Source organism: Tamandua tetradactyla, chromosome 23 (genome assembly GCF_023851605.1).
Source record: "Tamandua tetradactyla isolate mTamTet1 chromosome 23, mTamTet1.pri, whole genome shotgun sequence".
In the NCBI taxonomy this organism is placed as follows: Eukaryota; Metazoa; Chordata; class Mammalia; order Pilosa; family Myrmecophagidae; genus Tamandua; species Tamandua tetradactyla.
Window position 1 is genome coordinate 37,742,971 of NC_135349.1, and position 23,873 is coordinate 37,766,843.

At 42.3% G+C, this 23,873-nt stretch overlaps 1 protein-coding gene across 1 annotated transcript in view; it reads left to right on the plus strand.

The window, feature by feature from the left end:
• The window catches only part of BMERB1 (bMERB domain containing 1), a 195,783-nt gene that overhangs the window by 155,489 nt on the left and 16,421 nt on the right, over positions 1–23,873 (plus strand). Inside the window, exon 3 of the mRNA XM_077141649.1 lies at positions 21,798–21,871. Coding sequence (XP_076997764.1) covers positions 21,798–21,871 — 74 coding nt within the window. The remainder of the gene's footprint in view (positions 1–21,797; positions 21,872–23,873) is intronic.

A 23,873-nucleotide genomic window follows, 5' to 3' on the forward strand; every position in this document is an offset into this window, starting at 1 on the left:
CATGGAAATATGATTATTTCTTATTCTTGTATTCTAAATCTTATAGGAAATAAAGAATAGATCTATACACTGAGGATACCATACCACTGAATTTTGCAGAGATTTTAATTTCTCAGTGATGGTCTCAGCCACTATCTCTTGTGCTTTTCTTTAAACTGGAAGAATTCCCTTTAGCATCTCTTGTGGGACAGGTCTCTTGGTGATGAACTCTCTTAAGTTTTGTTTATTTGCAAATGTCTTAGACTATCCTTCATTTTTGAAGGGCACTTTTGCTGGATAAAGAATTTTTGACTGGCAGCTTTTTTTTTCAGTACCTTAAAGATGTCATCCTACTGTCTTCTCACCTCTATTGTCTCTAATGAGAAATGGGCCCTTACTCTTATTGAGGGTCCCTTGTATGTGATAAGTTGCTTTTTCCTAGCTAATTTCAGAATTTTCTCTTTATTTTTGGCATTCAAGACATGTCTTGGAGTAAATCTATTAGGTTTTATCTTGTTTGGACTTTGTCATGTTCTTGAATATGTATATTTACATCTTTCATAAAAATTGGAAAATTTTGGACTATTGTTTCTGCAAATATGCTTTCTGCTGCTTTTCCCTTCTCTCATTCTGAGACTCCCATAATGTATGTGTTGGTACATCTCACATTCACCCATAGGTCTCTTAGGCACTTGCTCACTTTTAAAATTCTTTTCTCTGTCTGCTCATCTGCCTGTATGATTTTGATTATCATATCTTCTGGTTCACTGGTTTTTCTTCTGCCTGTTCAAATCTGCTGTTGAACACCTCTAGTGTATTTTTAATCTCCATGTTGTATTTTTCATCCCCATAAGGTCTGTTGCATTCTTTTTTAAACTTTCTAATTCTTCTTTTTTATTCACACATTGTCTTCCTTTTATCCTGTAGTTCTACATCCAAATTTAGTTTATTTCTATCTATATTTTCCTTCAGCTGCATGAATTGATTTAGGATATTTGACTGAATATTTTTATTAGTTTTTTGCTGTAGTATCTTTTTCCTCTGAAGTTTTAATTTGTACCCTTGACTGAGCCATCTCTTCCTGTTTCTTTGTATGGTTTGTGACCTTTTGTTGATTTCAAGGCATTTGATTGTTTTGATCTGGAGTTCAGTTTTTCCCTCTTTCCTAGGGTTTTAGAGTGGATTGGCTGTGTGTTAAGGCTTTTCCTGATCTACTGAACTTGTAGAGCAACTTGTGTGTAAGATTTGGGATTTTCTCAGGTTTTTCTGCACTTGCCTCTTGCCCTGGGCCTGTACAGGGATTGTTAAATTAATTCTATTATGTATGACTGTTTTCCACCCAGGAGAGGATATTGTTTCCTCTGTTTTCCCTCAGGATTCCTGGTTGTTCTCTTTTATTTTTTTATGCAAATTTTCCTCCCCAGCAGTTATGATTTGGGTCACCTTTTCACTCCAGCTATCAGCCCTGGGTCTGCTTTGCCTTAAAGATCTCCAGTTTTCCCTTTTTCATGTGGTTTCTCTGCCTCTGTTCACTTCCTCTTAGGGGATTTTGACTCATGGAGCCAGATGCAGTCAGTATTCAAAATACCTGATTTTTTTGTTTAGGTGCATCAGCAATTAGGGACTGGCCTAGAATTGTGCAAAGCCTGCCAATAATCCTGGCATGGGTCACTCTGATTTCCAGGGGACTGCTTCATATGCTCATGCATGTTGACCACTAAGTCCTGTCTTGAGTCTATATTGCCGTGGGTTCCTGTGCCTGAATGTGAGTGAGACTCTAAGTCACTGCTGGGGTGGCTCTGTGGTCCATGGTAGAACATGCTCAGGTTGGAGTCTGCCACTGTGTATCTCTTAAATTGCCCAAAAGCAAGCATGGAGAAGGGCTCTGGACTGGAAAGTCCATGCCTCTCTCATACTTCCATTTTTGTGTGTATGGTGGGGTTCTTTTTTCTTTGATTTACCATTTGTGGAATCTTTCTCCCATCTATGTCATCCTCCAGAGTTCAAGCGAGTTTAGTTTAGGTGTCTCTAAGGGAAAACATTTCTGGGGCTGTCTTATGCCACCATTTTAATGATATCAGTCCCCAACTCTGTGAAATTTAAGCCTCAGCTTCCTCAATGGCAAAACTAGTGCAATAAAAGTTCACATTAGGGTGGGAGCAGGGATTAAATTAAATAATACATGGAAAGAACTTAGGATAGAACCCATCACTTAGTATCTCACTCTCATAGCCATGAGAATTCTTGGATAAGTCTTTCTGCAATCTACAAAAGATATTTGGAGCTGGAGTTCAACATAAGACAAAAGTTGACCATTTTTATAAGTGGATTTAAATTTCACTTTGAAAGCAATACTTTATAAAACACCTGTATAACTGACATTTTGGATTCATATGAAGTTTCCCCAGATGGGATTTAATGAAATATACAGGACCATTAAAAGGGTCTTAGCTTGGAGTTCTGTGTCCTACTTCCCCATTGAAAATGGGGATTATCCACTGCTACTCCATGTCTCCAAGAATTTCTGCTGCCTTTAGGCCTGCTAGAGCTGGTCTTGAGCTTGTTTGGAAGAAAAGTTCACCTGATCCTATGTTGATTAAATAGGGTTTGCTTCTGTCCAGGATGAGCTCTGGCGATCAAACTCAGGGAGCCCTGCCATGAGGCACCATTGACTACCTGGAAAAATCAGCCCTCCAGCCATCTGCTGTCTGCTGTCACTCTGGTTTTTCCTTTCAGTCACATTTTGAGCCATCTTGATAAACTTTGAGTTCCTCTTAGCTGGCTGTCCTTATAGTTAACGAGAAAACACAGCATAGGATCCATGTTGTAGCTGAAAGAGGACTGGACTTGGAGTCAAGATTCTTGGCTGAGTGATCTTATGTGATTCAGTCGGTCTGGGTTTTCCCAAAGTATAACACACTCTGGGATGATTTTAGGTAGGATTGGGGAAAATATAAATTAATAATTTATTTTCACATCTTTCAGGAAAAATCTTGGTTTTCCAATGTGGAACTTTAAGAAAGTTTTATATGAAAACATTTTATACAAAAAGTGAATCAATTTGGCTTGCTGGCTGTCTGGGCAGCTGCTTTTAATTGGAGGCTATCCCACAGCTAAGACAGGAAGACGGTGGCTGCAAAAAAGATGAAAAATTCACCAGAGTTGATCAACTCTAGCTGACTCATTATGAAATTCATTATGAAGTGTGGAAAGTATATGCCAGGGTACAAGCATATTTTGACAAAAATCAGTCAAGGCAAAGTGAAACTGCTCATCCTTGCCAACAACTGCCCAGCCTTGGGGAAATCCGCAATCAAGTGCTATGCAATTTTGGCCAAAAGTGGTCATGCTGGTTTGAATCTGTTATGTATCCCAGAAAAGACTATGTTCTTTTGATCCATCTCTGTGGAGGCAGACCTATTTTTGGGTGGGACCTTCTGATTGAGTCGTTCCCATGTTGATGTGACCCAGTATATTCAAGGTGGGTCTTAATCCTTTACTGGAGCCCTTTAAGAGAGCTCATGGAGAGAGAGAGAGCTAGGAAATTCCCCAGGAAAAGTTAAGAGGGAAAGAAAATGGCTAGAAAAATTGGGGGACCACCATTGACACCAGAAGCCAGGAGAGAAGGATAAGGAGACATTGCTATGTGTCTTCCCATGTGACAGAGGAACCCCAGATACCCGCAACCTTTCCTCAAAGAAGGTATCTCCTTCTTGATGCCTTAATTTGGACATTTTTATGGCCTTAGGACTGTACATTTGTAACGTAATAAATCCCCTTTGAAAAAGCAAACCTATCTCTGGTGTATTGCATTCCAGAAGCTTTAGCAAACCAAAACAGTGATGTTCATCACTACAGTGGCAATTATATTGAACCGGGCACAGCATGTGGAAAAATATTACAGAGTGGGCGTGCTGGCTATCATTGGTCTAGGTGGTTCTGATATCATTAGAAGCATGCTAGAACAGAATGGCTAGAAGTAAATCAGGTTAAAATTGGCCAGAGCTTGTTTTAAAGACAAACAAAAACAAACAAAAAAAGTTTTAAAACGTAAAGAAAAATATTAAATAAATCAGAGTAGAAAGGCCATGTTTTTTTAAAAATAAAAATGATCTAAAAATTGATAATACAGTGAAGGAGTGGGGCAAACATGTCCTTTCAATGTGACACTAAGGCAATACTTAAAGGTCTGCTGAAGGATTATTTAATTATATGGGTGTTTTTGTTTCCCGGATATTAAAACAGATACCGTACAATGGGTTGGCCTAACCACAGGTATTCATTGGCTCATGGTTTCAGAAGATAGAAGGCTTGCTTTTTTCTTGGGTTCCTATCTTCTGGCTAGCCAGCAATCTTTGGGATTCCTTGGCTTTTTTGTTACACGGCAATGCACATGGTGGTATCTTCTCCTTTCTCTTTAGGGTTCTGTTGACTTCCAGCAGCTCCTTGTGGTTTCTCTTCTCTGTGACTAATTTCCTTTGCTAATAAAGTCTTCATGCCGTTGGATTAAGGCCCATCTTCATTGAGTTTGGGCACCTCTTGACTAATAACATCTTCAAAGTTCCTGCTTACAAATGGGTTGACACCCATAGGACCAGGGGTGGGAACTTGAACTGCCTGTTGTGGGGAACATGATCCAATCCCTAACCCTGGGGGGACGAACACATATTTGCCTTTGTTATGTGTTACTTGATTAGAGCACAGCTACTATGCAATTAGAGTCATGTGTAGACTGCTGTCCAGTAGAAAAGATACTCCTAAAGGTTACGGTTTTATTGCCTGTAGAATATTAACCAGTTCTGTGTCTAACGTGGCAATCATATTCCAAGAGTCTTTGAAAAGTGCCTATGAATCTATTTCCTTAATTGCTTTTGGAACAAGCATTGCTATCTTACTGGTTCCTTCATTAACAGGTTAATTTTTTGACAAGTATTTATTTCATATTTGTATGAGTCATGTTTTTAAAATTTGAAAATATGCTTTGACATGCCAATAAGAATGCCAATTGCCAGACAGCTCCCTGTGCCCATAATTTAGTCCAACAAGTACTCACAAAGAACACACTGTATGTGAGCAATTGCACTGGGCACAGCAGGGAAGGCAAAGATGAATAGGACTGGTCCCTCAGTCAAGGGCTTCATACTTATTTACGGGGAGATAAGGAAGTTTACAAATTCCTTCCTTATTTTTTTTCTTAGTGGAGAAATTTGCAAAATACTGTGAGAAAGAGAAAAGCAGCCCCTGACAGCTGAGCTGGCCTGACACTGACAGATAGGCTGAAGTGTTCTCCTGTTGAACATAATCCATTTTACACATCACCAACATCAGACAAGACCATTCTGAGACCACGATCAAGACACAAATAAGACCACAAGCATGTCTCAAAATCTAAAACGACCAAACCTTCCTGTATCCTGGCTAATGAGTGACTGCTGCTTATCAATCAAGTCTTTAGTCTTATTCTCTACTTCTTACTTCTAGTAAGACTTACCCAGATACCTTATCATAGAATTATCTCTACTTCCCGACAACATCCAATCGAGAGTAAATTCTCTTTCCTTATAGCTTCCCAAAAAACAACTAACACCAGCCCAAAAAAGTCCCTTCTAATATCCTTTTGCTGAATATCTTTCTGTTCAGACTTAAATGAAAGCCCAAACTAGTCCATACATATCCAGAGAGGTCCTACACACTCACTAGAGGGAGGTAAAATGGAGAAAATTGTTCCTGTCCAGACTCCTCTCAAGGAGGACTTGATTGACTGGCAGGAGCTCTTGAAGAGCCCTGTGGGATAGAGGATTATCTCAGTTAGGGCTCTTGGCTGCAAGCAACAGAAATCAAGTCTGCCTGACTCAAACAATGAAGAGATTTACAGGAAAACTGGAAGGGGTCCTCAAAGAACCAAAGGGACTCTAAAGGGACAGGCTCAGGAAACAGACAGGAATCAAGAGGGCTCCAGGGGCTGGCCACAGGACCAATCTGGCCAGGATGTTGCCATCGCCATTGCTGGACACCAAGAATCTAACCTCACCGTCTTTCATCTCTGTGTCGTTGGCTCAGAGGTCTTGGCAGGAGCTTCTGATTGACTGAGCCTGGGGAGGAGGGATGTCTCCTCTGTTTGGCTTCTCGAATGAGCCCAGGCACAATGAATGATTCTCCAAGAACTAGGATTTGGATGCTGGGTAACCAAGAATTCCATCTTTTGTCCCTCCCTTTATAGACACAAGACTTCTACCCGCCCCCCCAAGGGCTATATGTGAATAATGAGAGATGGTCTTTGAATGGCCTTCTAAGTAAGGTGTGCCACTCTGAAGCTATCATACACCCCAGAAAAGCCATGCTCATTAATCTTCATTCAATATTGCTGGGTGGGATCTTTTTGATTGTTTCCATGGTTCCTCTCCAACTGTGGGTGGTAACTTTGATTAGATGGTTTCCATGGAGAAATGTCTCCACCCATTCAAAGTGGGATTGCTTACTAGAGCCCTTTAAGAGGGAACCATTTTGGAAAAAGCTTTAGTGCCGACAGAGCCCACACAGCCAGAGATCTTTGGAGATGCAGAAGGAAAGCGCCCCCAGGGAAGGCTTATGAAATGAGGAGAGGAAGCTAGTAGATGTTGCCATGTGTCTTCCCAGCTGAGAGATAAACCCTGAACATCAGTGGCCCTTTCTTTGGAATTAAGATATCTTTTTCTGGGTGCCTTAGTTTGGACATTTCTATGGCTTTAGAACTATAAACGCGCAACTTAATAAATTCCTTTTGAAAAGTCATTCCATTTCTGGTATATTGCATGCTGGTATTTTAACAATCTGAAAACATAAGGTGTGTCCTACTCTGCTCTATTTTTTGGTCTTTGCTACTTTGGGTGGGCATCGAGTCAAGTGACTTGGGTTAGAATCCTGGCCCCACCTTATTGAGTTTGTGGGATTCTGGTTGACCCACCTAACCTCTCTGAGCTACAGCATCTTCATTTATGAAAGAGAGATAATCTCCCACACCTACTTCAAAGGGTTGTTATGAGGATTAACACATCTGTATAAAGCACATAGTTCCCCCGCACACAGTAAATCCTGAATAAACAGTACCTAAAATCATCACCATCGCTGTCATTGTCATTGCCACTAGCAATGTCCCCCCCACACACACAATGACCAGCTTCTCTTCTAGGTAAATTTCAAGTAAATAGTTGAGGAATGTTGAAAGGGCACCCCTGAATTTGCCCACCTGCTGATTCTGCCAGCAGTGTGCTGGAGCCAGTTTCAATCAGCTCATGAGAGCCAATTGTTAAATTTTGTTAAACTGTTGGTAGCCTGAAATCCATTGGGGTGAGGGTATTTACTCCACGGAGATTGATAGATGATAGAAAGCAAGACTTCCCTCCCCCACTCCCAGCCACCAGTTAAACATTTAGCAGCCTACCGCTGCCCACTTTGGGGCCTCCAGCAGAGGGTACTTGCTGTTGCTTTGTGGTTCATCGAGGTCTAGAATTTTGCTTCCATACAAAGGACGTCACTAATTGAGGGTGCTAAATAAACATGAAGCTGATTTAAATGTTAATTTATTTATTATCAATAAAAGCTTATCTGCTTCTCCTGGTGCTGTGAGTCTAATGAGGATTGTGCACGGTGGTTGCAGATAGCGCATGGCCTCAAAGAAGGGTATTCTGGGCTTTTGCAGGAGCAGAGCTAAGCTGAGAGTGTGGTCAGTTTGGCTCAGCCCATAAGCTAAACAGGAATGGGACCGGGAGAAGAGGGCAAGGGAGCCTCCCCTAGGGCTTCGGGCTTGCAGGTTATGTTTCTAATTTTTTTTTTCCCTCAGTCTTTAGAGGCTCATTTGAAAGGGGTGATAGCTTTAGATTTCCTATCTAGGAGGTGCTTAGGGCCAGCAGCCTGGTCACAAAGAGGAACCAGGGAATTTATCTTGGAGCTGCGTTTACAGTAGCAGGCACACGTTTTAACTGAGACAGTATGACATAAAACAACAACAACAAAAAGAAACCAGCATGGTTTTCTACTGATTTATTGGGGAAATTTTCTCTTTTCCATCTCAAAGTACTTTTTTAAATGTTGAGGTGGTTTTGATGGCTATGGAAATTATGGGTTAAGGATGCTACCCCCCAAAAAACCCATCACATTGAAACTGCCGCTGGTTGAAAGCATTTTTAAAAAGCCCCTGACTGCAAGGATAGGGCAAAGTGTGGGGGTACTGGGGAAGAGGTGAAGAGCCTGGTATATCTGGGAGGCATAACCAGGCAGTCTGCCGAGGTAGCATTGGTTAGGGCTCTGGAGTCTGACTGGCTTCTTTCAAATCCTGCCCCTATGCCTTGCCAGCTGTGTGATGTTGGGTAATTTACTGAACCTCTCTGGGCCTTCTCTAAAGTGGAGAATGCTAATACTTGCTCTATATATTCTGAGGATTAGATGATATGCTGCTGGGCCCCATTCCTGATCTGCAGTAAGTATTCAAATACCTGTGAGCTTCTGTTAGCATTAGCATAGGATCAGGAGTGGGGAGGGAAGTTTTGGGAAAGGAAACTTTGTACTGACAGGAGCTCCCGATAGATAACACAGAACGGAAGGCACAGGAGGACCCAAGTGCTGAGAAAGCTCAGATTAGAAACAGTATTGATTGCAAAATGCAAAGCAGCATCACCTGAATTACAGATGTTTAATTGGATTTCTCCAGGGGTGACTCACTGCCTTTGATAGATGTTGTTGCCCTCTTGGAGCCTTTATCATGGGATTTGAAATTTTTCCACCTGCACTTGCAATCTTTAGGCCTTGTTTCAACAAAAGCCTAGGACTGTATGTGCTCCACGCCTGCTGACCCACTTGCCTGCTATGCCTTCATCAAATATTTACTGCAATAGATCAGGCACAGGGTGATGGGCTCAAATCATAGAGGGAAAAGGCAAAGTCTCTCAAGCAATTCTCATCACTCTCTTTTAGGAACAGTGCATAGATGATTATCAGGAGGATGAGATGTGATCTGATAAGTTTGAAGGACCCAGTGAGGAATATCCAGAAGGGTCCAAAAGGAGAGGATTGGCTGTCTTGAAGGCTGCATAGGAATTAGTCTGAGACGAAGTCTGAACCGGGATGCAGGGATGCACACAGGGGTGCAGATAGGCTGCCAACCGGGAACATGGACTCTGTGTTAAGGGGCTTCTGCCAAAGCTAGGGTGACTCAAGAATAATGGCCCCTTCAGCCTCCGAGGTAAAGGGTGACCTGGTAATTAAAAAAATAGCTCTAAAATTCATCCAGGTAATACATTCTTATTATTAAAAAAAAAATTTTAAATAAGCAGAGAAGTAAATGAAGGAAATAGAAGTTCCTTCAAAATAATCATTGTAGTATTTTTTAATGGAGTCTTCCTGTCTTTTTTCTCTGCGTATTTTTTGGTTTGCTAAAGCGGCTGGAACGCAATATACCAGAAATGGAACAGCTTTTAAAAGGGGAATTTATTATGAGATTTTGTTGGTTTATCCAGAGTGATGCCCCGATGAATCCCAGAGTGATTCGATCAGTGAGTGGAAAAGTATTTGCAAAGCCCCCTTCGGGGAATGGTGAGAACGGGGAGAAATTCAACTTCCCCAAGTTGAATCCTTGATAATCTCACAAGCAGGTGGACAACCAAAGCTATAGGCTGAGCCTCCAGTCTTGGGGTTTGTTCATATGAAACCTAACCCCAAAAAGGATAGGTCAAATCTACTTAAAACTTAGGCCTAAGAGTCACCCCCAAGAGCCTCTTTTATTGCTCAGATGTGGCCTCTCTCTCCAGCCAACACAACAAGCAATCTCACCACCCTCCCCCTGTCTACGTGGGACATGTCTCCCAGGGGTGTGGACCTTCCTGGCAACACGGGACAGAGATCCTAGAGTGAGCTGAGATTCAGCATCAAGGGATTGAGAAAAACCCTAGAACGAGCTGAGACTTAACATCTAGGGATTGAGAAAACCTTCTCGACCCAAAGGGGGAAGAGTGAAATGAGACAAAGTGTCAATGGCTGAGAGATTCCAAGCAGAGTCGAGAGGTTATCCTGGAGGTTATTCTTATGCATTAAGTAGATATCATCTTGTTATTTAAGATGGAATGGAGAGGCTGGAGGGAACTGCCTGAAAATGTAGAGCTGTGTTCCAGTAGCCATGTTTCTTGAGGATGATTGAATAATGATATAGCTTTCACAATGTGACTGTGTGATTGTGAAAACCTTGTGTCTGATGCTCCTTTTATCTACCTTGTCAACAAACGAGTAGAACATATGGAATAAAAATAAATAATAGGGGGAACAAATGTTAAAATAAATTTAGTTTGAAATGCTAGTGATCAATGAAAGCAAGGGGTAAGGGGTATGGTAGGTATAATCTTTTTTTTTTTCTTTTCTGTGTTCGTTTTATTTCTTTTTCTATTGTCTTTTTATTTCTTTTTCTGAATTAATGCAAATGTTCTAAGAAATGATGAATATGCAACTAAGTGATGATATTGTAAATTACTGATTATATATGTTGATGTTTAAAAAAAGGGGGGAGGAATTTATTAAGTTACAAGTTTACAGTTCTAAGGCTATAAAAATGTCCAAACTTAGGCATCCAAGGAGAGATATCTTGACTTAAGAAAGACCCAGTGACATTCAGGGTTTCTCTGTTCAGCTGAAAAGGCTCATGGCCACATCTTGTAGCTTTCTCTCCTGGCTTCTTCGACAACTTACCCAGGGGAATTTTTTTCCTGCATCTCCAAAGGTCTCTGGCAATGTGGCCTCTCTCTGTTGGCTCTGTCGGCTCTGAAGTTTTTCCAAAATGGTTCCCTCTTAAAGGACTCCAGTAGACAGGTTAAAACCCACCTTGAATGGGTAAGGCACATTTCCATGGAAACCACCTAATCAAAAAGGTCCCATCCACAATTGGGTGGGTCACATCTCATAGAAACAACTTAGTCAAAAAGATCCCACTGTACAATCCTGAATCAGGATTAAAGAACATGGCTTTTCTGAGGTACATAATAGTTTCAAACCAGTACACATATGCACTTTATAAAATTGGATCATAATTTTTCCTAACCAGTTTTTTTCTTGTATGTTTTATACTCTCACATAATCAATCTGTAACATCCCCTCTGTAGCATCATTTTTAGTGCAGTTGTAGTATTTCATTTGCATACAAATTTCCTATGCATACATCATAATGTATATAATCAGTGCCCTATTGGGCTTTTAGGTTGTTTCCAGAGTTTTCTTTTTCTATTCTATTGCAGCATAAACAAGGCTGTGTTGCACATTGTAGTTAAATCTTTACAGTCTCCTTAATTATCTCCTTGGGATAAAATCCTATAAATGGGATCACTAGACTAAGGGGTTTAGATGTTTTCAAGGCCCTTGACATATGATACGAACTGGTCCTCCAATTTTCTACTCCTATCAGTGCATTGGAAATATTTGCTCATTCTTCTTGGGATCTTTCACTGCTATTTTCTCAAATTTCCAAAGAACTGGAAACTTGTCAACAGAAGGCTTCCTTGCGCGAATGGAGAGGGATGGAGCAAAGGAAATACTGCTATTATTCTAAGAATTCCAGTCTTGCAAAAGACCTTCCTCCTCCCCCAGCACAGAACAGGTCCCTAGGCTAACATCTACTTGGAAAATGAGGCTGATATTGAAAATCTGGCCCCCATCCTCTTATACAGTTGCCAAATAAAATACAGTACATCCAATTAAAATTGAATTTCAGATAAGCAACGAATAATTTTTCAGTAAAAAAAAAAATACTTATCTGAAATTCGCATTTAACTAGGCACTCAGTATTTTTATTTGCTTCATCTGGCAGTCTTATTTTCTTAGCTTCTCACTGCATCCATTCTCCATTGGACATATTTTCCCAAGCGACCCCCTCCAGTCTAGCCAGCAATAACTTTGTAATGGCTTGTATAATTGGAAAACTGTGGATGTGACCAATACGTGCTGTTTTCTTTCCTCTCCTCTTCTCTCCTCTCCCGCTCCCTCTTCCTCTCTTTCAGGTGAACCTGTTTGGAGTTTAATCTTCATTCGCATCTTTATTTCTGCCTATTCTGCTAGAGCCCTTAGGATTAGTTTTGGGGAAATCCAGTGTCAGAGCCTTTTCTCCTGCATAGCTCACTGAGTTATCCAAGGGGAGGATTTATACGTCTCAGTCTGGGCACTAACTTGGGGAGAGTCTGGAGGAAAAAAGTTAAAAAAAAAATAAAAACAAGAATTAGAAATGAAATCACAAAACTCAGTGGAGTGAAGGATGCACTGAAGGACAAATGCTGTCTCAGAAAGCTGCCAGATCACATTAGCCAGCACCTGCAGGAAATCTGTTGGCAAGCCCTATATCCGCTGGGTACAGCCCAATTCCCTGATGGAAAGCTGGCTCTGGACCCTCAGTCAGCAGTGAGGCGGGTGTTTGGGCATGTGGCCTTGGTAGTTTGCCTAGAGTCCCGGTGTCTCTCAGAAGTGAAAACTGAGCCAGGAAGCCTGGCGCACAGTGGGCTCTCAGTAAATGTTTTCTGGATGATTGATGTATCCAACAACTCAGCAAATCAATGACCCAATGAACAATATTTCCCTCTCTGGGCCTCAATCTCTTCATCCATATGAGGTGAGGACTCTTGCAGGTCCAGCAAATTGGCCAGCCTCTGATTACCTCCTATAACTCTTTCTGAAAGTCAGGGACAAGCAAACTTGTTCTGTAAATATTTTAGGTTTCACCCATCATGTCGTCTCTGTTTCTACTACTCACCTCGCCTTTGCAGCACAAAAGCAACCTTGGACAATATATAAAAAGATGTGCGTGGCTGTGTTAAAATGCAAATTTATTTGTAAATATTGCACTTCGATTTTCACATAAGCTTCGTATGCCAAAGAAATACTATTACTCTTGATTTTTTCCAACCATTAAAAAATGTAAGCAGGCAGTTCTCGCTTGCCATACCGGAGACCTAGGTTTGATTGCTGGTACCTGCCCAAGGGAAAAAAAAAATTAAAAATGATTCTTAGCTCCTGAATTGTACTGAAGCAGGCAGCAGACAGATTTGGCCCATGGGTCGCAGTTTGTCAACCCCTGCTGAAGATTCATGAGCATCTCACCTCATGGTGAGAACGTTAAATGCCATGTATTCAAAGTACAAAGTGAGGATGCCTTTATCTTTGGTGTGTACATACCGATCACCATCTCTTCCTTATGAAAAGTTGTTTCTTCCCAAACTGGCTTTCCTCAGCATGCCATGCTCTCACTCTAGAACCTACAAGAGCTCCCATCTCAAGGTCCTTCATAACCCATTGTCAGTATGTCCCAGTCGGGTGGACTCTTGACTATCATGCATAGGCAGGGACATCACACCCATCTCTGCACCCAGCATTTGCCCGAGTTGTCCCCTCTGCCTGAGGGCCTGGTGCCCTTCTCCCTGGTAGCCCAGGCTGTACCCTCCTATACGTTATGCCTCCATATGCTATTCCTTCCTCCAAACTCCTCTGAGCTCGGTCTTCCCTGAACTCCAACAACCACATGGAATTTTCACATTTCCAGTGGAGAGCATTGGTTCTGAGCCCAGACTGCCTGGGCTCATTCCTATCACTTATTGTATGACCTTGGATGATGATAATGGCACTTAGCTCGTTGGGTTGCTATGAGAATTAAAAAAGGCAGTTTGTCAAAAAATGCTTAGCTCATAGCTTAGTGCCGATAGGCAGAAAGCATTAAATAATTGCAAGCTAGTGTTAAACTTCTGCGTTGTCTAACTTTCTTACAGGGAGACCGTATTTATTTGGATCATAAGAAAAAGAGACTAAAAATACCCGTTTAAGTCTAAAGTAAGACTAAACAGTATTGTTGATATTATGTGCACACAGGAAAGGGCACAAACCACAGGTGTTCAGCTCAATGCGTTCTCAGTGTTAACAATTTTCTTTCGAAGAAGAAGAATCAAAATTAAGATGATCTAGAAAGGTACTGGAAGAGTGGATAGTAAACAGTGCTTGAGGGATGTGGCATTCTTTTGGGAACAGAGCATCAGGCCCAAGAAAGTGGGTCTGTGGTTATAATCAACAGAGAGGCTGGCGTGAATGGAGCAGGTGGCAGCTGGTTAGCTCATGGGCCGTCCGTGCACCACGGAGTGAGACCAGCGTGGCCTCCTTGATGCGTCGTGAAGGTGTGGTTTTCGTGGGTGTGACAACCGAGCCCACTGGCCAAAGCGTCTCTGGCCCCTTGGTCTCCATCATGATGCTGAGAAATGGCTGAGCCTAAGGAGTCCCTGGAAACTTCTCAATACTTACTCTCCCCCTGGGACAATGTTCAAGCTCATTAGTCCAGTGAGAGCTAAGCAAACTCATGCATTCATCATCTCAGCATCATTTGGTTTGAGGAAATTGAAATAGCAAGGGAAGGTGCGACTCATCCTTTGACGCAGAATGTTAGCTCAGATGTCAAAGCAGTATCCGCCAGCTGACTCAGCCACATGCTCAGCTCCTTACTTGGGGGACAGGGGTAGACGGAGCTGGGCTACGATTCATACCTACTATGTGCAAAACACTGAGCTTGCATACTCTACCCATGTGATCGTATTTAATTCTCTCCATGGCCCCAAGAGGAAACTTATTCCTTTCTATCAGATGAGGCACAGAGTCCTAGAACAATGGAAGGACTTGCCCGAGTCACAGAGCCTGTAACTAGTGGAACTGAGATTTGCACCCTGGTCAGACTGGTTCTAAAACATGTTTTTCCTCTAGGTGCTAATTGAACAGGGCTGAGGATCTCTGAAACCCCTCATTTCTATACATGGTGAAACTGAGGCCCAGAGAGGGCTACAGACCTGCCCACAGCCACAAAGGTTTGTAGTGGGGCTCAAACTCAGACCTGGGCTCTGAACCCCAGACCAGTATTCAATCTCTAAGATCATGTAGTTCTTCTTTCCACCCATCCCTAAAATTCAACACTATCCATAAGTTATACAAGAAGGAGCTAAGTAAATATCATTTTATGAAGTCAATGTTTTCCTCTGGCAATCTGCTTATGCCTTCACATCATGCATCACGCATCATGCTCTCTCCTAGGTTTCCATTAGGCTGCAACTTAAGCTCCCGGTGCCCCGAGACCATGCCATTTTCAAGGAAATTCTGTAAAGCATCCCCATTATTCCTGATCACCTCTCTGGGCCCAAAGCTGGTAAAATGACCAATTTTCCCTATCATCCCAGCAGGAAAGGCTGAGACTCAGAATGATATTAATGCATTAATCAGGTTTTTAGTGATGGTATTTCTCTCTGGAAAGAGCTTGCAAAGGAAGTGTTCTAGTTTGCTAGTTGCCGGAATGCAATATACCAGAAACAGAATGGCTTTTAAAAAGAAGAATTTAAGGAGTTGCTGGTTTACATTTCTAAGGCTGAGAATATGTCCCAATTAAAGCAAATCTATGAAATGTCCAATCTAAGGCATCCAGAGAAAGATACCTTGGTTCAAGAAGACCAGTGAAGTTCAGGGTTTCTCTCTCAAGTGGAAGGGCATATAAACATAGTCAGGGTTTCTCTCTCATCTGGGAAGACACATGGTGAACACGGCGTCATCTGCTAGCTTCTTCTCCTGGCTTCCTGTTTCATGAAGCTCCCCGGGAGGCATTTTCCTTCTTCATCTCCAAAGCTTGCTGGCTGGTGGACTCTGCTTCTCATGGCTATGTCGTTCTGCTCTGCTCTCTCGAATCTCCCATTCTCCAAAATGTTTCCTCTTTTATAGAACTCCAGAAACTAATCAAGACCCACCCAAATGGGTGGAGACATGCTGTCACCTAATCCAGTTTAACAACCACTCTTGACTAAATCACATCATCCAGGGAGATGATCTGATTACAGTTTCAAATATGCAGTACTGAATAGGGATTATTCTACCTTTATGAAATGGGATTTTGGTTAAAACACAGCTTTTCTAGGGGACATACATCCTTTCAAACCAGCACAGGTAGGGTTTTAATTCCAGGGTTCAGTACCAACCATGCAGAGAACTGGACTAATGAGGCTTATTCAAAGTCCCATCCAAGCTTCAAAAGTGCTTTGCATGAACTCTTTACATCATATTTGAACAGTCATCTTTAATGGCATTGGAAAGTCCTCATGTTACAATGCTCTTAATGAACAGGGCATCTGTAATGTATGTGGTAATCCTACTTTTATTTAAAAATGCACATACAACACATGTATCCATGAGGATGTCTTCAGCTGCAAGTCACAGAATGTCAGACTAATAGTGTCTTTAGCCTAGGAAATTTCAGTGCTAAATCTGGGATAGTTGATAGTTGGTCACCCTACTTAAAACATAAGGACATTTATTATGTACTTAACAGAAAGTCCAGATGTAGGTGGTCTCGGGTCAGTGTGATGGCTCAAGAATGTTGTCAAGAGTTTTGGCTCTTTGCTTAGGTCCCCTTTGCCATCCTCACTGCAGTGTCTACACTAGCATCAGGGGCATGATGGGGCAGCTCCAAAGTCTCTAATTGCTTTTCCCAGGAGCTTCCCAAGCAGACTTTCTCTTACATCTCATTGGCTGAAAGTGGGTCTCACCTCTAGCTGCAAGAGAGCCTGAGCAAGTGGGCATTTGCCAAAGGCAAATGGAATTGCCACGACCTTTGCCTTCTGAACAAATCAGGACTCTGGGAGTCAGCAGGAAGGATAAGACTGTCTAGGTCAGCAACCACCTGACCCTGCCACAACTCACACAGCCACAGGGACTGATGCCACCATGGTCAGTGGTCCAGAGTGCCAGCTAGGGCTGAATTCTGAGTGCACTTACCCGCTGGGGAGCCTTGGGCATGTTGCAATACCTCTGTTCCATTCTCTGTAAAATGAAGATAATAGCACTTCTCTCTGCTGTGAGGATTAACTGAATTTGTGCATGGGAAGGGCTGAGTCAGTGTCTGGCACAAAGACAAAACTCAATAAACATGAACTTTTACATGTTTCCTTAATGGCAGGTCCATTATTCCATCTTCCAGGAAGAGAGCTGTTTTTTTTTTTTTCAGTTGGATGAACATTATGGTGACAGCTTGGATTGGGGGAGGGGGGAGCTCATTTCTGGTAGGGGTACAGAGAGGTTCAAAGAACCACCAGGCTAGATGAAGATGCTTGGAGAACGGTTGCTCCAGAGCTGACAGAGACACAGACTTTTGGAGATGCTTGGAGTGCCGACAGAGAGAGAGCAGATGCTTAGACATGGTAAGAACCCATCAGACGTAGCCATGTGCATTCCTATAAGATGCTAAGCAAGCCAAAATCTGGAGAAAGTCAAGCGAAGCCAAGAGATGAAACCCAGACCCAGAGAAGCAAAGTCGGGAACCCCTACAGAAACAGAGGCTGAAAGCAATGGAGCCCAGGAGCAAGGGACCAGTAGATGCCAGCCACATGCTCCCCAGCTGACAGAGATATTCCAGATGGCATCTGCCTTTCTTGAGTGAAGCAATTGTGGACACCACGCATTCAGATGGTGGAGTCACAAGATGGAAAAAGCCTAAATCCCTGAATCACCAAATGGAGGACAACTGCTGCCCTGAAGAACTGCCAGGCTCATGTTCTGGCATGTATAAGAAATATAAACCTTTGGTGTGATGACGCCATTCCAGCATAATTTAACCTTCTCTAATAAAATCCTTTCAGAAGTGTTCCTCTGATATTAAAAGAAAGAAGAAGAAGAACCACCAGGCTTTGGCTTTGCCAACTGGGATTTGTTATTTGAAGACTCAAGCTGAATTGTTTGGAATCTGAGGATGGAAAAGGTAGAGAAAGAAAGAGAAGAGATGGGTAGCAGGCAGCAAGAGAACCTTGAGGAAAAGAACTGTGCTGATCAGGATTCGTACAGCTTTCTGCAGTGTGTCTCCCTTAAGTCTTCTGTCTAATTCTGCCTTGCTTGGTGATGCACTGTTGAGTTGGATCTCTTTGGAGAAATCAGTAACATGATGAGAGAGGTCTCAAGGAGGGCAGTCTCATTTTACCATTGAAGAAACAGGTAGAGGGGCTCAATTGAAGGGTCGTAAGGCAAACCTAGGCTACACAGAGGAAAAAGACTGGTGTGAAATATACCAGAACATTTGAAGAGGAACAGTGGTCTCCAGGAGCTTGTGGGTTAGGGTCATACATTATTATAGTCCTTCTTTTTTTTTTCCCAAAAAGACACTTGGAGGGGGTAGAATTCTCACCTGTCATGCAGAAGACCCGGATTCTATTCCCAGCCCATGCACTTCCCAAACAAGCAAACGAATGAAAAACCAAACAAACAAAAATTCAACAAATGGTGCTGCAATAAGGGGATACTCAGATGGAAAAAGAAATGTGGTCCCTGCCATACAGCATACAAAAAAAAAAAAAAAAAAAAAAGACACTTGCTCTCTCTTTCTCCTCCTTTTCCCCGGTAACCTCTAATCCCCTTTTTATCTCTGAGAATTTGCATTCTAGTCATCTCCTGCAAGTGATTTCACACAATATTTGCCCTTTAGCTTATTTCATTGAGCATAATATTTCCCAGTTTCATCCATGGTGCAGTATGCCTCAAAATTCCATCCTTTCTTATGGTCAAATAATATTCCATTGTATGTGTGCTGGTTTGAAAGGATGTATGTCCCATAGAAAAGTCATGTTTTAATCTAAATTCCATTTCATAAAGTCAGAATAATCCCTATTCAATACTGTATGTTTGAAACTGTAATCAGATCATCTCCCTGGAGATGTGATTAAATCAAGAGTGGTTGTTAAGCTGGATTAGGTGACGACATGTCTTCACCCATTTGAGTGGGTCTTGATTGGTTTCTGGAGTCCTATAAAAGAGGAAACATTTTGGAGAATGAAGGAGATTCAGAAAGAGCAGAGAATGCTGCAGCACCACGAAGCAGAGAGTCCACGAGCCAGCTAACTTTGGAGATGAAGAAAGAAAGTGCTTCCCACGGAGCTTCATGAAACGAGAAGTCAAGAGGGAAAGCTAGCAGATGAGGCCATGCTTGCTATGTGCCCTTTCAGATGTGAGAGAAGCCCTGACTGTGTTTGCCATGTGCCTTCTCACTTGGGAGAGAAACCCTGAACTTCGTCAGCCTTCTTGAACCAAGGTATCTTTCCCTGGATGCCTTTGATCGGACGTTTCTACAGACTTCTATGGACATTTTCTTGCCCTTAGAAGTGTAAGCTAGCCACTTATTAAATTCTTCTTTTTAAAAGCCATTCTGTTTCTGGTATATTGCATTCTGGCAGCAGCAAACTAGAACAGTATGTATGCACCGCATTTTGTTTCTCCATTCACCAGCTGATGGGCACTTTGTACTTGTTTGTAGTTTTCCATAATTTCTACAGTGATCAGAGATCCATTCTACAATCAGATAAGTATCATTTTAGGACTTTTATAGAGGAGAGAATAATCAATAAAGGTTCTTTTCAAAAGGTTTTACATGTTAGTTCCATTTGCCCTACAAATTGCTTATCCAGTATAATTTTCTCTCTTTCTCTCTTTCACCCTTCTTTTTTCTAACAGCTAACAATAATAATAGATATCATTTATGGAGCCGATTACTGCATATGTCCCAGGCACCAAGTTCAGCATTTGCCAGGCATAAAATCATAGGAAGTAGTACTAGAACCATTCCAATTTAGAGATGAGGGAAGTGGAGCTCAGAGAAGTTAATCACAGGAGCTGGGCCCCTTCAAACCCAGGGCTGTTTGGTACCCAAACCCTTGCTCCTAACTACCACCTCCTTTCTCTCTTTTACTTTCCTCATATTTCCCCTTCCCCCCCTCAAACATGATCAGAAAGGTACCTCTGTCAATTCTGTGTTCAGAACCCAAGATTTCTCAACCTCAGCATGATTGAATTTGGGGCCAGATAATTCCCTGTGGTTGGGGGCTGCCCTGTGCACTGCTGGATGTCTAGCAGCATCCCTGGCCTCCATCCACTAGATGCCAGTGAACACCACCACCCCCCCAATCCATGGCATCCAAAAATGTCTCCAGACCTTATCAGATGTCCCCAGTGACGAAATCATTCTCATTGAGAACCACTGATGTGACCTGATCTCTGCTCAAGTTGTAGGAAAGGATGCCGCGGCCCCATAAAGTCCTCCAGCAGAAAACTATGGGAATAGTTTGTGGCCTTCTGGCAAGTCCAAGTTCATATGAGGCAGCTGCCACCTGCTAGGACATTCCAGGACAGAGCTTTAAAAATACTTGGCCTGCTGCTGGCAGCAAGAGATGCAGGCTCAAGCAAGAGATCCCTGCCAATTGTTCCTGAAATCTGGGATTGGAATGGGTGACCCAGGCAGTTCTTGACCAGCAAAAGTCAGGGGCCCTAGGCTGGTCTGTGGGTGACATTGCTGAAAAAAGTAAGCAGAGCAGACCCTTGACAAAATCATTGCAGAAGGAGGTTAAAGATTAGTGGACTCAGAAGAACAGATTTCTAGTCCTGGTCCAGCCCCCACTCGCTATATAGATTCTATTGAGCCCCTTTACCTGTGTTTTCATTGGTAAAATGAGCCTACTGATGCTTCCCTCTTCTCTTCCCAGGAGCAAAATAGAATAGCGTCCAAACTCCATCCACCACATGTTCTACTCTTCTTCACAGCACTAAACACTCTATCGGATTTCTGTTTGCTCTCTGTCTTCCTTGCCAAAATGCCAGCTTCATGAGGGCAGGGATTTGATCTTGCTACTGCATCTCCAGAGCCCACAGCAGTGGCCAGCATAAGAGATGTTCATTAAAGACCCACACACACCCCTGTAGGAAAGCGACCTGAAACTATGTCTCAGAACAACCTCAGACATGGCAAGCTCTTTGTACTCCAAGGTTCCACTTCTGAGAATCTGTACTCCCCTCTCAAAATAATCCCAATATGGAGAAAAACGCTTCTATGAATTGATGTTCACGTTTCTGTAGCCAAAATAACAACAAATCACCTGAAAACCCCACCTAAGTATTCAAGAAAAAGGCACAGTTAAATAAATTCTGCTCAATCTATTTGGTGAAATTCCAGTCAATCGTCGCAAATGTTTACAATAGATGAGTTGATGTCATAATAGACACACCATGCAACTAAAACATGTAATACAAAATTGTACGTGCAACCCAATTACCAGGATCAAAGAAAGCGGATATTCTCCTGGGAAAATTCTTTGACCTAGCAATTACATTTCTAGGTTCAGGAATTATAAGTTCAGGAATTTTATCCTAGAAATTTATCAAATAACAATCCAAATGTCTATGAATAGAGAAATTGATAAATCACAGTATGTCAAAATAATGGAATACTGTGCAGCCATTAAAATTGAGGTGATTTTCATGCACTGATTTGGAAAATGCCCAAGATATGTTAAGTGAAAATAGCAAGTTGCAAAATATTTTGTACAATAACAACAGTGTCATATTTGGCAGTATTTTAAAAAATTAACATTTGAAAAAATCTGGACGAATATATAGCAAAATGTTGATGGTAGTTATCTCTAAGGGGAAGGATTGAGAGATTTTTCTCTGTTTATGTTCTGAATTTTACATTTTAATTTTTAACATGCATTTATTTCTTTTATAAACTGAAAAGAGAAACGGAGCGGGCAATGTGAGCGTGCCCATGTAAGCAAACAAAAGCCTGGCACGTGGAAACAGAAAGGAGCCATATCAAGGTGTTAGTGACTGATAATCTCTAAGGAGTAGGATAACTGGCAGTTTTCCTTCAAAAGCAGACCAACTTCTAGAAGGAGCATGCTCAGCCTTCACAAAGCCGTCTTTGGGAGTGCTTCTTAGGGTGCAGAGAGTTCTTCCGTGTAACCTGCTGTTGCATGGTGTCCCTGTTTCCCCAGGATGGATGACATCCAGCTCTGCAAGGACATCATGGACCTGAAGCAGGAGCTGCAGAGCCTGGTCGCCATCCCAGGTAACCGTTTGCGATGTCCCCCCGTGTTAAGTAGCTACTTGGAGCCCTCAGCCTGCCCCATCTGGACTCCTTGGGTTCAGAAGATGGAGTTCGTCTCCGCCCCTCAGCGACATCTTTCTTGCAGTTCAGTGGCTCTGACTACATGTTTCAAATACAGCTTTGAGTCAGGCACACCTGGGTTCAAAGTCTGATTCAGGCCACTTCATTGGCTCTTGGACAAGTCACTTTGCATCTCTGAGACTGAAGTTATCTCTTTGTAAAATGGGGCAGTTACAGTACCTAACTCACTGTGTGTAAATCTCATTGTGATAAGTGAGACCATGCATGCACACCAAGCACTGCATTGAGATCTGGCCCAAACTAAGAGTTCAATAAATATTAGCAGTTATGATTATTATTACCCCATCTGGGAATGGGTAGAGTAGAGTGGTTGCAGGCTCTGATGTTGGAGTCAAATGTAGATTTGACATCTATTAATAACATGACCTTGGGCAAGTTACTTCATTAAAATTTGGTTTCTTCAACTGTCACCTGGGACAATAGGCATGTCTACTTCATAGGATCGTTGTGGGGCTTGACTGAGAATAAAACATGAAAAGTATTCAGTACAGAGCTCTTTCTATAGTAAGTGCTTAATAAATTATTGCTACTGTTACTATTATTATTAAAAAATTTCTATCCATTCTTCAGGCCATAGCTTATTTGGTCCCATCTCCTGAGAAAGCCTTCCCTATCTATCCAGTCTGGGTTAGGTGCCCATCAGGCTTACCCTTATCACTTACCATATATTTTCCTGTTTGCTCATACATGTCCCCTCTCTAATCATCATGTTTCAAGCACATAGGAGGTGCTAGGGAAATGTTTATTGAATGAATAAACATAGCTCTGTCATAAGAACCCTGCCTTGGCCTTCACACAGAGCAATGCAGATGTCAGATGCATATGCTGATGTGGATTGAATCACTCCCCCAACAAAGACATGTTCAAGCCCTTACCCAAGTCCTGTGGATATAAACCCACTTGTAAGTAGGATCTTTGAAGATCCTATCAGTTAAGGTGAGGCCAAAATGAATCAGGTGGGCTTTAATCCAATATGACTGGGGTTCTTAGAAGCACAGGAAATTTAGGCACAGTTAGGAATAGGAGACAGAAGGAGGCAGACGGCCATGTGATGGAAACAGAGATTGAGCTATGGATGGCAAGCAAGCTACAGACAGAACTCTACATGCTTCGTCCTGCTGACTCATTGATGGTGGACTTCTAGCCTCCAAAATCTGTGAGACTGTAGGTCACTGTTGTTTGAGCCAACCTATCAGTGGCATTTGTTACAGCAGCCTAGCAAACTAAGACACACTCACCTTGTCCAATATTTGAACATCTATGCCATTCTACCCAGGTGGTCTTTGAGGCTCCTCATCAGCGAGCCCTGTGCTCAGTGCTGGGCCAGCAGCAATGAACAGGGAATAAGTCCCTAGTTTCAAGGAACTCACATGTTCATGGAAGAGCAGCAAGGCCTGGTACTCAGGGAGTACCTATAAGTGATAGGCATTATGGAGCTAGAAGTGCATCCTAATGTGCGTTAGAGCAGTGGTTTAACCTCAGTACTAGTGACACTGGGGCAGATTCTGCGCTGTGGGGGCTGTCCTGGGCATTGCAGGATGCAGATTCTTGGCCTTTGCCCAGCAGATGCCAATAGTACTCCCCACCCCAATTGTGACAACCAGGGTGTCTACAGACATTGTCAAGTGGCCCCTGAAAACCACGGCCATAGAGTCCAGTGATCCAGCCTTGATTTAGGGCTTACCAGCTGGGTGATCTTTCTGGAGCAAAATTTCTCTGAGCATCAAATTCCTGATTTGTAAAATGAGGCTGATAAGACCAACCTCACAGGGTTGTTGTGAATATTCCATGAGATAACAAATGTGAAGCCTAGGTGCATGCCACACTCGTATTAATCATATTCCAGAAATAGGTGGTGCATGCAGTAGAGGTGAAACTTTCC